General features: G+C 51.7%; 1 protein-coding gene across 1 annotated transcript; it reads left to right on the forward strand.

Annotated features, from left to right (window-relative positions):
* Positions 1-4,411: 4,411 nt before the first annotated feature.
* Positions 4,412-6,034, forward strand: FOXI2 (forkhead box I2). The gene is made up of 2 exons (XM_040254773.1): positions 4,412-4,907; positions 5,592-6,034. The coding sequence occupies exons 1-2, from the start codon at positions 4,412-4,414 to the stop codon at positions 6,032-6,034; spliced, it is 939 nt and encodes a 312-aa protein (XP_040110707.1).
* The last annotated feature ends 7,431 nt before the right edge of the window (positions 6,035-13,465 follow it).

Below are 13,465 nucleotides of genomic sequence, written 5' to 3' on the forward strand. Positions count from 1 at the left end.
TCAGCTCTAGTGAGCACACTGGATTCTGATTTGAAAAGAAAAAAGCTAAAAAGTTATTCAGGGAAAACTGGAGAAAGCATATTGTAATAAAACCTTCCCACAGTTTCATGTTAAGAATGTGGATAACACTTTTGGTATGAAAGTGTATTTAACATGTAGGGAGACAAACCATAAACTCAGGATATGATCTCCAAACCAGTGAATGATTGAATGACACAGAGAAAATACCAGTAAATCCTATACTGTAAACACTTATTGCTTATGTGTAAGTGTTTGGCACGCATGGTTCATTTAGTCTTTCTAATAACCTATTAATTGGGCAGTATTAGCTCCACTCTGCAGAGAGAAAAACTTAAGACTTGGAAAAGTCAAATAGCCTACACCTTCAGGTGTTTGGGACCAGAGCCAGGATTTGAATCCAGTCTATCTACAGCTAAAGCTCTCACCTTCTTCATTTGTCAGTTGAAAAAAGGTTGGAAGTCTGCACAGTCTGAATGTTGCTTCAGTTTTTCTCTAAGTGATAAGAGTTTGAGGTAAATTCTGGTTATGAACTACCATGGGGTGGTAAGGAAGTAGGATATGTATATTCACTGAGAAACCTAATACCTCAAAGCATTTCATCAGTGGTAGAAAAAAATGGAACTCAGAGATGGAATCATCGACTTAAGTTCCATTGATGGAGGCAAGGCTCAAGCCAAAATCCGGTTGACCTGGATCTAGGCTCTTGGCCACAGTTACCCCTGACCCGACCCCTTCAAGAGGGAGGAATTGGAAACCCATAGCTAATTTCAGCACTTGGGACATTATTTTGCAGACAGAATTGCAGAAATCAAGGACGGCTTTTGTTGATGTTGTAAATGATCTATTCAATGACAGAAAAATCCTCAAGTTCTCTCCAATCTTGAATGTTTAAAAAAGTTATGTAGACCCCACTAATCAGCCTTGGACATCAGTGGCTGTGTGGAGTTCTACAGAGGAGATGGTGAGAAGTCAGGGCAGAGCAGGGCTTTTCTCAGGGGAGGCACAAGCCCCATGAGAAGTGAGAACCTCCTTCTGACCACAAACGTAGGGTACTGAACTGGGATGACATGCTCCTTTTCATTTTGGAGTTGTATCTTTAAGGGCTTTTTAAATTTTTTATTGTATTTTTTGCTCTGTGACAAATGACCACAAACTTAACTCAAAACAATCCCCATTCAGTATCTCACATTCTTTAGGTCAAACATCAAGCAAAGCGTGGCAGCGTCTCTGCTCTGCTAAAATAAAGTGCTGGTTATTGCATCTGGATCTCAGTCCTCTTCCGAGGTCATTCCTGCTATTGACAGAATTCAGTTCCTTGCGATTGTAGGACCGAAGTTCCTACTTCCTCAATGGCTGTGGGGACTAGAGGTGCTCTCATCTGCTGGAGGCTGCTCTCATGTAGAAGATAATAAATTAGCACGAGACACAAGGTATTGGAGAGGAAGACATCCAAATGGATGAGAAAGATGACAGAATCTTTAGTTAATCCAGACATTTTCAATCAGGAGTGACTTGGCCCCACAAGCAACAGTTGGCAATGTTTTAAGACGTCTTCGATTGTCTCAGCAGAGCAGTATTGCCAACATCTAGTGGGCTGAGGTCAGAGATGCTTCTAAACGTCCTACAGCACACAGGACGACACAGATTTATCCAGCCCAACATGCCAATAGTGATAAGGCTGAGAAACCATGAGTTAAGGGCCAGTAATCCAAGCAAAAAAAGTGAGGAAAGGGCCTGGAATAGAGCTGAGTCCGAGAAGGAGCTGGAGAAGAGGAAGTAAACCAGAGGACAGAGTTTAGAAGCTGGTGGGAAGAGGGTGTTGATTCTAGAAAGTGTCAGGAGCTGCTGAGAGCTGAGCAACATGAGGAAGAGCTATCACTGGACTTGGGGTGGGGGTGGGGGTACAGAGGCCACTGGAGGTTGTGTCTGAGCAGTTTCAGTGGAGTCTTGGGGGCGGACGCCTGTCTGGGCCACACTAGAGTGTTCTCCAGACAGAAGGGACATCAACAGCCGACAGAGACAAACCTTTGGGAGGCTGGGCTGAGGCGGACGTAACGAAGCAGGGACCAGAGGAGGAAAACAGGTGCCTGAAAGCCTGGTGGAGGAAGGATGGAGACCTACCCACAGAGTAGGCAGTGGGGCCATGTTTGAGAATAAAGGAAAAGGGGATGGGTTAAAGATTCGAGGGAGAGGACCAGTCCTATTTAGGACTCCTAGGCAGGGCAGTCACCAGAAAACTTGTCATGTCTACAGAGACAGGGTGTGTATAACACTGTGAGGACATTCTGAAGATCTGTTAACTGGCAGACGGATGGTTCTGGCTGCTGTTTCTTGACAGAAACAAGAAAAATCAGGGGCATGTTTCCCAAAGGAGGTACCGCTGTCCTCCTCCCCCCAAACCATCCCTGCTGGGATGGGGGTGGTGCTCTGAAAGGCCTTAGGGTCTTCCCATCTCCTAAGCCTTTGTCAACTAAGGTCCGTCTAGTCAAGGCTATGGTTTTCCCAGTGGTCATGTATGGATGTGAGAGTTGGACTGTGAAGAAGGCTGAGCTCCGAAGAATTGATGCTTTTGAACTGTGGTGTTGGAGAAGACTCTTGAGAGTCCGTTGGACTGCAAGGAGATCCAACCAGTCCATTCTGAAGGAGATCAACCCTGGGATTTCTTTGGAAGGAATGATGCTAAAGCTGAAACTCCAGTACTTTTGTCACCTTATGCGAAGAGTTGACTCATTGGAAAAGACTGATGCTGGGAGGGATTGGGGGCAGGAGGAGAAGGGGACGACCGAGGATGAGATGGCTGGATGGCATCACGGACTCGATGGACGTGAGTCTGAGCGTACTCCGGGAGATGGTGATGGACAGGGAGGCCTGACGTGCTGTGATTCATGGGGTCGCAAAGAGTCGGACATGACTGAGCGACAACTGAACTGAACTGAATGAAGCCTTTGCCATCAATTAGGAATCTTCCAGAAGGGGGCGCAGGGAGGGATGAGGTACTGACTTCAGTGATCTGCTGGGGTCTGTTGCTTTCCTGTCCTTGGCCGAAAGACCAGGATTTCTGGTCTCTACTCTCTCCAGAGGCAGAAATGGGTGTAGTTCGCCAACCACTTCCCAACGGGCTGTTACTTCGTAGCGGAGAATCACGTGTGCCCATGGAGGGGCCCTCCCTTCCACTGCTTGTGAAACAGTTCCACAAACTGGTTGTTTTACATTAAATTCTAAATTACAACCTGAGCGGCCTAAGACCACACGGAGAGAAACAGGGAACTCCAGCGTGGCCCCCTTTTCCCCCAGCGCTCTCGTCTTTTCACTCTCCAGCTCCCTCCTCATCTCCCAAAGTGCGGAGACATTGGGAAAGTCCCAGGGGAGACCAATTTCTCCAACGTGGGTATTAACCACCGCGGGCGCTGAATCTCGAGGCCCTTCTAATTATCTCTGAAAGTTGATCAGCGCTCCTCCGAGCGAGGGCACGTGGAGGTACAGGGGTTCCTGGTCTTCCCCGCATCAGCCTCTGCTCGGGGAAGCGAAGCCGGGAGCCAGGGCCCGCGGGAGGGCGTCGGGCGCCCCACCCGGACGTCCCTGTTTTCCCTGAGTCCTGGGAAACCCAGCGGAGGGTTTTGCCACCCATGGCACCCTGTGCCCAAGGCCACCGCGCAGACTAGCCGGGCCGCATCTCGGGCTCCCTAGATGAGCGAGGTGTCCTGAGGTTCCAGCGTCTCCACCCTTTACAGGGTGTCTGATCCACCTCGAAACAGATCTCGGGGGGACATCCGACGACTCCAGCGCCACGGTCCGCTTCCAGCCAGCCTGCCCTCCCGCCCTCGCGTCCTCCGCCGCGGTGCCGCCTCGACCCCTCGACTCTGTGCCTCACACAGCGGGCCTTAGTTCCCTGCCGAGTGTCCCCCAAGACGCCAGGAGGGGAGTCTGGCGGGCGAGCAAGGGGGCACCGCGTTGGAAGGGAATCCCACGCTGCACCCTTGGGGCCTGAAGGAGGACACGCGGTGGCTGCTGGAGGGTGCGGACAGCCAGGGCCGCGGGGCCCTAAAGGCCTGACGGGGCTGGTATCGCCGTGGTCCCGGGTGCCGGTGTCAGGCGGCGCAGGAGACACGGGGTCTGGGAATTACCGGAGCGACTCGGCCCGAGCGCATCTGGACCTGGGCGGGGCGGAAAGCTGACCCCGGGGCGGGGATGCAGACAGCACTCCAAAGCTGTCGCGGGCGGGGGCTCGGCGCGCCGACACTCACCTGGGGCTCTGGCCCCCGATGGCATTTAAAGGGCGGAGGGCGAGGCCCGGCCGCCACACCGGGAGCTGCTGCGGGCAGACGCACTGGATAGTGCGCCCGTGAGCTTGGGCGCCGAGCCACCCGCCCCGGCCCGGGAGCGGCAGGACATGGCCGAGTACGGCGACGGCTCGGGGCCCTCCACGGCCCCGCACGGCCAGGCCCGGGCTGCCGCGCGCCCCTCCGGCCACGCGCGCGGAGATCTGGGCGCAGCGGGCGCCGGCCAGCGCCTGTGGCTGAACGCGCCCGCTCTCAGCTCCGCGCCCTACGCGCCGGGCCCAGTGCCCGCGGCCCCCTACGGGGCCCCCGGCCCGCTCCTCGCGGCCGCCAGCGGCCTGGCAGGCGCCGACCTGGCGTGGCTGAGCCTGCCCGGCCAGCAGGAGCTGCTGAGGCTGGTGCGGCCGCCCTACTCGTACTCGGCGCTCATCGCCATGGCCATCCAGAGCGCGCCGCGGCGCAAGCTGACGCTCAGCCAGATCTACCAGTACGTGGCCGGCAACTTCCCCTTCTACAAGCGCAGCAAGGCGGGCTGGCAGAACTCCATCCGCCACAACCTGTCCCTCAACGACTGCTTCAAGAAGGTTCCCCGCGACGAGGACGACCCAGGTAACAGAGGCGCGCCCCCTCGCGAGTCCAGGACTCCGGGCTGCGGGCACTCGAGGGACCCGGCGGCCCTGGACCGTCCAGGCTTCCCAGCTACAGGAGCCGAGGCAGGAGGAGGGTGGGGAGGAGACACGGCCTGGGCCGCCCACGGGCTCCAGGAATCTGACCAACCACCGCAGCCCTGACTTCACATCCAGGGCAACTGAGTCTCTAATTCTCGGCGCGCTCTCGAGAAGGAAGAAGCCCGGGAGAGCTAGCCTGTCGGGGCGACCTTCGGAATTGCCTCTCTCGGGGGCGCGTGCCCTCTGCTTAAAGTGGGGATGACGGCGGCTCCCCCCACGAAGGTTAAGACAAAAGCGATGCCGCTTTAGGAGGCTGCAGAGAGGCCTGGCGAGGTGTGCTCAGCCCCACTGGCGAAGCGATGCCCAGAGAGCGGTTCCTTTCTTCAGTTCATAGGCCTCCTCTCTGGCCTTGCCCTCGGCGATGCTCTGTATTTCTCGGGCATCGTCCTTCGCTGTGGACGCCCGATCCGGTACACAGCGTCCCCTCAAGGTTTGGGGTGGGGGTAAGGGTTCAAGGAGGGGCCGGTGGGAGTCCCTCTGGAGCTGACCTCCATTTCTCACCTTCTCACCCATCACCTCAGCCAGACCCCATTTTTTCTGAGCCGGTCCCTTTCTTCTTTCGCAGGTAAAGGCAACTACTGGACCCTGGATCCAAACTGCGAGAAGATGTTTGACAACGGGAACTTCCGAAGGAAGAGGAAGCGGAAGGGGGAGGCGAGCTCAGTCGCACCCTCGGGTCCCCGGAGCCAGGCCGGAGCCAGGGCGCCGGATCTGGAGCCCCTGGGCGCCGCCTCCGCGGACCTGCGGGCCTCGGCGTCCCCGCCCGCACCCGAAGCCGCGGCCTGCTTCTCCAGTTTGGCCTCGGCCGTGGGCGCCCTGGCTGGCGGCTTCAACCCCTTTCCCGGGGGCCTGGCGGGAGACTTTTCCTTCGGGAGACCCACGACGATCGCCACTCACAGCCCCCAGGTCCCCCGCCCCGCGCCCGGCTTCGCCGCTGGCCAGCAGATGGCGGCCACCGGCTTCCACGTCGGTCACTTCGTCTACACCCGGGAAGGGACCGAAGTTTGATGGGAGGCCGGGGAGTGTTCCCGAGTGCGGGGACCTCAAGCGCTGAGCTCAAGGCCCCGCGAGCGCCCCCGGCGGGAGTCAGGGCAGGGCTGGGAGTGCAGGGCCCAGGGTCCCCGCTGCCATGCACCCCTTACCGAGCGACCATCCAGGTGGGGAGAGTGGGCACTCCCCTTGTCCTTCCAGTTGTCCTGGCCCTGGAACCCACGCTCCCAGAGGGTTCCATCTGAAAGGGGCGACAGGCTGGCGCTCACCCCAGATTTTCAGAGGGGAGCCTGACCCACCCCCAAAGATACTTTGGTGTCTTAGAGAGGTGCTCCTGGGGACCCCCCGGGCCCATCTGGGTGGGATTTTTTTTCCACCTTTCCAGCCTGGCCCACCCGGCGCACAGGCCCTATCCTTGGTGCTCCAGGGAAGCCCAAGGGGTTCAGGAGCACCCCCAGGGAGCCGAGTGGGTCCCCTCACCCTCAGCGGCATGTGCGGTCAAGCCATCGAGGGTGGTCTGGAACTGAAGGCGAGTAAGAGGGACTTCCTGGTGGCTGACGCCGCGCTGGTGGGAGGAGGGCAGCAGGCGGTCCTGTGAACCCCAGCTCCTTCCCTGCCACTCAGCGCCCACCTCCCTCACCGGGTCCTAGGGCCAGGTCATCACCTCGGGGGCAGCCAGGGGCAGTGCCTAGCACCCTGGAGTGGTAGGCTGGGTTTAGGTTTGCCCCCTCCCACCTCTCTTCCTGCCTCCTGCCTCCCCAGCCAAGCTCACACTGGGAGAAGCCACTCCTGTTTTCCTCTCTGTGCCCACCCCTCACCCCTCAGTTTGGGCCCCAGCTCCCCCACCCCTGAGCCTTCCGTGCAAATGTAAGCCTCTCCCATTTGTATTTGCTCAGAAGGTCATCTCTGGAGCCAGCAGTCTTTGGTAGGAGACATGTTTGCCTCGGTAGCTCCTCGAGTTTCTGTCGCCCGGGCCCCGGGGTCATTGGTTTGTCCTGGAGCAGAGGGCTCTTGGCGGGGCACACCCACCCTCTGTGCGCTGAGGGCTGGGCGCAGGAGAGGTGTCTTCCGGGGGAGGCCAAGCGGGGAGAGGACCCCGTGAACTTGGGGGAGGGCAGAGGATTTGGCAAGCCCCAGCGGCGCCACTGCATCCAGGCAGCTGCGACAGTTTTCCGAAGACGGACCTCAGGGTCCAGCGCAGCTGCTGCCGCTGGAAAGGATGCCAACGGTTGACGGTTTCTTAAGGCTGAGCCAGTTGTGATCCTGATGTGTGTGTGTGTGTATGAGAGGTGGCAGGGTGAGGGGGAGAGAGAGAGGAAAGATCGAGAGAGGAAGGGAAGGAGCTTGGGTGTGAACAGAACCAACCAAGTGTTGAGGTGAGTTTGGAGCCCCAGGTTGTGTTCCTTTGAGCCTCTCTGGAAGCACAGAGTGGCTGGTCCGCATCTCTGCCAGGCTGGGGAAGGAGAGCTGCTTAGGAGCTCTGTTGTGATATTTTGTTGCCAAACTGACAATCAACCCTAAGTGCTCCCCCCAAGGTAATACAATTTAAGAAAACCTGCAAGGAAAAAGAAAATCCTCGCATTACAAAAGGAAAGAATTTTCTTCTCTTAGGCCTATTTAATTAACAAAAATGCTAAAAATAAACACCAACAGACTGTAACTTGGATGTACCTGCTGTTCCGTACATTTGAAGAATTCACCAATGTTTTCAGCATTTTCAGTCTAGATTCTGCATTTGCAGGAAACTCGGAGTAAAGGAATTTTTAAAAATAAGCTTGACAACACTGAGAAAGTACAACGCACACTGTTACAATTAATAGAGCTTTCAGCAAATTGGCTGATAAATGTATATATAAACATCACACATCAAAGCTGCATGGCTGTTCAAAACTGGTATGAAGCTGCCATTTTTGTTGTTCCAACAATGATTTTTCTGTTAGAGGGAAAGGGGCTTCACAAAGATCTTTCAACTTTTAGTTTGTTTGACTAAAAATCAGTTTTTGATGTTGAAAAATAGTTCTTCCATTCCTGCTTTATACCATTAATTAGTAATGGTATAACCAAAGAGATGACTCTTCCTGAGAAATACAGAGTTTAATTCTAGCAATGCAAAGTATTTGGGAATCAGAAACCATCTCATTTCCATGACAGTTTATTTGTCTCGATGTATTTTCACGATGAAGGGGGTCGGCATAGGGGGGAGGGAGGAGCCAAAATGCAGTTCCTGGGCCCTGGGGCAGTCAACTTTGGAATGATCCCAAATGATTCCACTTCACATGATCCCAAAGATGGATTTTCTCAGAGGAAAGAAACTGCTGAAATTAAGAAAAGCAAAGCAGCTTGTCATCGGTTTGTAACTAAATATCTTCTTTGGGCCAGGTCTCCTGAGTTTGACTTTAGTTCCTGAGCAAGCTGCATGTGGGCAGCCGAAGGACCAGCTGCTGTTGGGCAGATGGAGGGACTGTGCCAGGAGAATCCTCTCCCTGGGCCTTGGAGGCCTGTGGTGGCACCCAGACCCCATCTACACCTGCTTGTCTCTTTGGTCTTTGAAGTAGTAAAATACTGTGCTTTTGCACTCGAGGGTAGGTGCTGTAAGCTATGGCTTTTCTCCTGAGGAAATTTCAAGTTGTTTTAAAACTAAGTGCAAACCTTTCCAAAAAGAGTGCCTTGGTATGATGGTATAGGCACAGGACAGGTGTCATTGAGACACTCAGTTCTTCACCTGAATCAGCATTTCTGTGGCATTGAATAGTTTCAAACAAAGAAATGGCATGTTTCCAACTTCAGAGGGGGAAGATACTGGGTTGTTAGGAATTCTTTTCATTTTGCCAAACCGTAGTGGAAATCTTCAGGTGGTTGAAAACCAAAAAGCATAGTAATAATGTAAATTGTGATATTACCTCCTATGGAAATTTTCAATGGGGTGGCAAGAGGTCCTCAGGCAGAAAAGAAGCATTTGTGATGAAGACTCAAATATTTGTTAAAAGTATTTTTTTTAATATAGTAGCTAAAATTTTAAGAAGTGGGCACTGGATTTCAAGATAGGGATTCCCATATGGATTAAATATTGAATGTGTCCATCTATGATGAATACAATTTTGCACTTTGGTGATGCTGCCTTGGCATATTCATCTTCAACTTCTAATCTTTAATTTCCTAAGTACATCCAGTGTTATCAAGTGACTTTGTTTTATTCAATGAAATAACCTAATTATTGTAACTCTTCACTGAAACAAGAGTCTGAAGTTCATTGTGATTCTGTCCATAGAAAAGCTGAGTCAAAGGATTAAGAGAAGCTTTTTGATGACGGCCATTCTGACTTGTGAGAATGTAAACTTAAAAAGCCATAGCTTACAGCACCTACCCTCGAGATGCAAAAGCACAGTATTTTACTACTTCAAAGACCAAAGAGACAAGCAGGTGTAGATGGGGTCTGGGTGCCACCATGGGGCTCCAAGGCCCAGAGAGAGGATTCTCCTAGCACAGTCCTTCCATCTGCCCAACAGCCATTATGGAGAACAACATGGAGATCCCTTTAAAAAACTAGGAATAAATCTACCATATGACCCAGCAACCCCACTACTGGGTTTATACCCTGAGAAAACCATAATTGAAGAAGACGCATGTACCCACAATGTTCATTGCAGCCCTCTTTACAACAGCCAGATTATGGAGGCGACCTAGCTGTCCATAGACAGATGAGTGGGTAAAGAAGATGTAGTACATATATGCAATGGAATATTACTCAGCCACAAAAAGAATGAAGCAGTGGTAGTGAGGTGGATGAACCCAGAGCCTGTTATACAGAGTGAAAGAAAAGTTAAAGTGTTATTCACTTACTCGTGTCCAACTCTTGGCAACTCCAAGGACTGTAGCCGGCCAGGCTCCTCTGTCCATGGGATTCTCCAGGCAAGAATACTGGAGTGGGTTGCCATTCCTGCCTTCTGCTGGGGATTGTCCTGACCCAGGGATCGAACACAGGTTTCTCACATTGCAGGCAGATTCTTTACCACTTAAGCTACCCGGAAAGCCCTATACAGAGTGAAGTCAGAAAGAGAAAAACATATACAGTATATTAATGCATATATATGGAACCAAGAAAAATGGTACTGATGTGCCTATTTGCAGGAAGGGATCAGAGAGGCAGATGTAGAGGATGGACTTGTGGGCACCGTGGGGGCAGGAGAGGGTGAGACGGATGGAGAGAGAAGCATCAGCATAGGTACACCATCGTGTGTAAAGTGCGGAGCTGGTGAGAAGTTTCTGTACAGCACGGGGAGCCCAGTCTGGTGCTCTGTGATGATGCAGAGATGTGGGATGCGGGGAAGGGAGAGAGGCTCAAGACAGAGGGGATATGATTCGTGGTGCTGTATGGCAGAAACCACCACAATATTGTACAAATTTTAAAAAGGCGGGGGAAAGGGTTAAATGATCTTCAGAGACTCAGCTAATGAGAACTAAAAAGGACTCTTGATAGACACGCAACCTTTTTATGGTCCATACTCAGAAAGGCACCTTCATGTGTACATAGCTGAGCATGCCCAGGCACACACACACACACACACACACACACATACACACACACACATACACACCACGCAAATAACAGAGCCAGGCTTTGGCCAGGATCCTCAAGGGGAAAGCCTTGACAGCACCAACCCATGATACTCAGAGACGCAGTATTTTCAAACAGTACTGTGAGAATATCTCATTTGCACTTGGGTTTGATTTTAGGTGGAGAGGAGCACGTGAAATGATCACAGAACGCAGTAGGGGCCTGGCCACACATCCTAGGAAAATTTGATGCGTTCAGTAAATCTTCTGAGTGTCAGCTATGTGTCTGGCTTTGCATTCAGCCCTGCAGTGAACACCCTTCCCAAGGCCTCCTCCCTGTGGGAGAGGCAAAGACAGGGAGCAGTTACAGGCTGGACGGCAGCTATTCGGCTCCAAAACAAAGGCTTTGTGATCAAGTCCATAAGCCATCTCATCTGTAAATACCAAATCACCGCATTGCTGTTTCCTATACCCTGAAAGCTTGAAAGTGTTGGTTTGCCTTCTCGGGTTCTCAACTTACTTGTGACTTAGGCTGGGAGTTGAGCACTGCCCTGGGCTGGAGCCAGTGTGGTCTGCTCCCTTCTCCATAGTGTCATTCAGAAACTTTAACACAAATCCTGTGCTCTTAGAAGAAGATCAATCAACTGAGGGTCACAGGAGACAGCCACTCATGTGGCCGGCGCTGGTTTTTCCCCAAGGCCCCTGGGTATGGATTCTTTTGGTGCATCCCTATATCCATTTGTTGAAGCTTGGAGAACTCTCTCTCTTTTAATCTAATGTAAAATTTGCTAAAGAACATTCCTCAAGGCTAATTTCCTGACACCTACCATAAGCTGACTGCTGTCTCTGGTAAGCTCATCAGGGACTGAACACCAAGAATGTGAAATGATCTCATTCAGTTTGCAGAGGGTAAATGAATAGAATATTAAATTAGATTTTCATTACAAAAATCAGAGTTGTATCTGTTCTTTAATATGGAGCTAATTGAACTGATGAGTCTTGGAGGCTTTCTCTACTCCCAAGAATCACCCGTGCATCCCTCCGATGCTGAATATCGAGGTGACAAGGACTCTGTTATCTGCTTATTGGTCATCGTCTCATTAAGCCCTCATGACTTCCCAGGGAGCCAAGTGTTATTATCCCCATTTCACTGATGCAGAAACTGAGGCTCAGGAAGATTAAGTGGTCCCAGAGGCCACAGCTACATCAAGTTGTGGCAGCAAGAACGTACCTACCACCTGCCCTCACTCCCGCCCCTCCCACTCTGTCCTTCAGGTCTGAGAGCAATCTCACTTTTCAGGGATCATTCTCTGGCATCGAAGTTAAGTGTCTCTCTGCTCTGCACCTGTGGCCCCTGGATGGACTGTATCACACCTCCAGAAGGCCCTGCTCTTGCCTAGGTCCTCTCCTGGGTCAGTGTGGGCAGGAGTCACATGCTCTATTTAATCAAACACCTGGGGGGTAGCAGTTGAATGAATGAATAAGTGTGCGAGTTGGCAGTTTTACCCTAAGCTTTCCGCACACTCTCCCTCCCTTCGTGGGCCCTCTAGTCTCCTGTAACAGGCCTGATTCCTCCTTACATAGAGCCAGACCTTCAGCTGGACCCTGCAGATATATATACAAAACAGGAGGAGACACAGCCCTGGAGACCACTGTTGTGCAGAGTGCCCTGTGCGGACAGGCTGCGCACCAAGGTGTGTGGAGCTGCAGGTAGGGAAAGCCAGAGATGTGATGGGAGATGTTGAGGCCAATAATGGCTGATTAATCTCTCCCTTTGAACATGACAGCAACTGTAATAATACAAACAATGTCCTAGAGAATCCAGGCTGACACCTCCAAGGCCACACGAGTTCTTATTTGCCAAAGATGCCTGGGCCTTTGCCAGGCTACCTTTTCCTACCACCTCTGCTCTTCCCAGACCTTAATCCCATTATTAGAACAAGGCTGAGATTCCAAGAAGGCAGGAAGAATTTAAAGACACAAATGGGTTCATGCTCTGCGTTCCTCACACAGGGTCTGGGCTTAATGAGACTTAGAGATGGAGAGAGGCAAAGAGTGTGTGTTCAGTTCAGTTCAGTTGCTCCGTCGTGTCCGACTCTTTGTGACCCCATGGACTGCAGCACGGCAGGCCTCCCTGTCCATCATCAACCTTGGAGGCTACTCAAACTCGTGTCCATTGCGTCGGTGATGCCATCCAACCATCTCATCCTCTGTAATCCCCTTCTCCCACCTTCAATCTTTCCCAGCATCAAGGTCTTCTCCAATGAGTCAGTTCTTCGCATGAGGTAGCCAAAGTATTGAAATTTCAGCTTCAACATCAGTTCTTCCAATGAGTATTCAAGACTGATTTCCTTTAGGATGGACTGGTTAGATCTCCTTGCAGTTCAATGGACTCTCAAGAGTCTTCTCCAAAACCACAGTTGAAAAGCATCAATTCTTCAGAGCTCAGCTTTCTTTATAATCTAACTCTCACATCCATACATGACTACTGGAAAAACCATAGCTTTTACCAGATGGACCTTTGTTGGCAAAGTAATGTCTCTGCTTTTTAATATGCTGTCTAGGTTGGTCATCACTTTTCTTCCAAGGAGCAAGCTTCTTTTAATTTCATGGCTGCAGTCACCATCTGTAGTGATTTTGGAGTAGAAAAAATGAAGTCGGTCGCTGTTTCCCTTGTTTCCCCGTCTATTTGCCATGAAGTCATGGGACCAGATGCTATGATCTTAGTTTTCTCAATGTTGAGTTTTAAGCCAACTTTTTTCGCTCTCCTTTCTCACTTTCATCAAGAAGCTCTTTAGTTCTTCTTCACTTTCTGCCATAAGGGTGGTGTCATCTACATATCTGAGGTTATTGATATTTCTCCCGGCAATCTTGACTCCAGCTTGTGCTTCATCC

This window comes from Oryx dammah, unplaced genomic scaffold (genome assembly GCF_014754425.2).
Source record: "Oryx dammah isolate SB20612 unplaced genomic scaffold, SCBI_Odam_1.1 HiC_scaffold_14, whole genome shotgun sequence".
Lineage (NCBI taxonomy): Eukaryota > Metazoa > Chordata > Mammalia > Artiodactyla > Bovidae > Oryx > Oryx dammah.

Excerpts from the sequence above, each read along its gene's own strand:
- FOXI2 (XM_040254773.1), top strand. The coding sequence starts at position 4,412 with ATGGCCGAGTACGGCGACGGCTCGGGGCCCTCCACGGCCCCGCACGGC. Across the intron at positions 4,908-5,591 it reads CCGCGACGAGGACGACCCAG|GTAAAGGCAACTACTGGACC; the intron begins GTAACAGAGGCG and ends CTTCTTTCGCAG.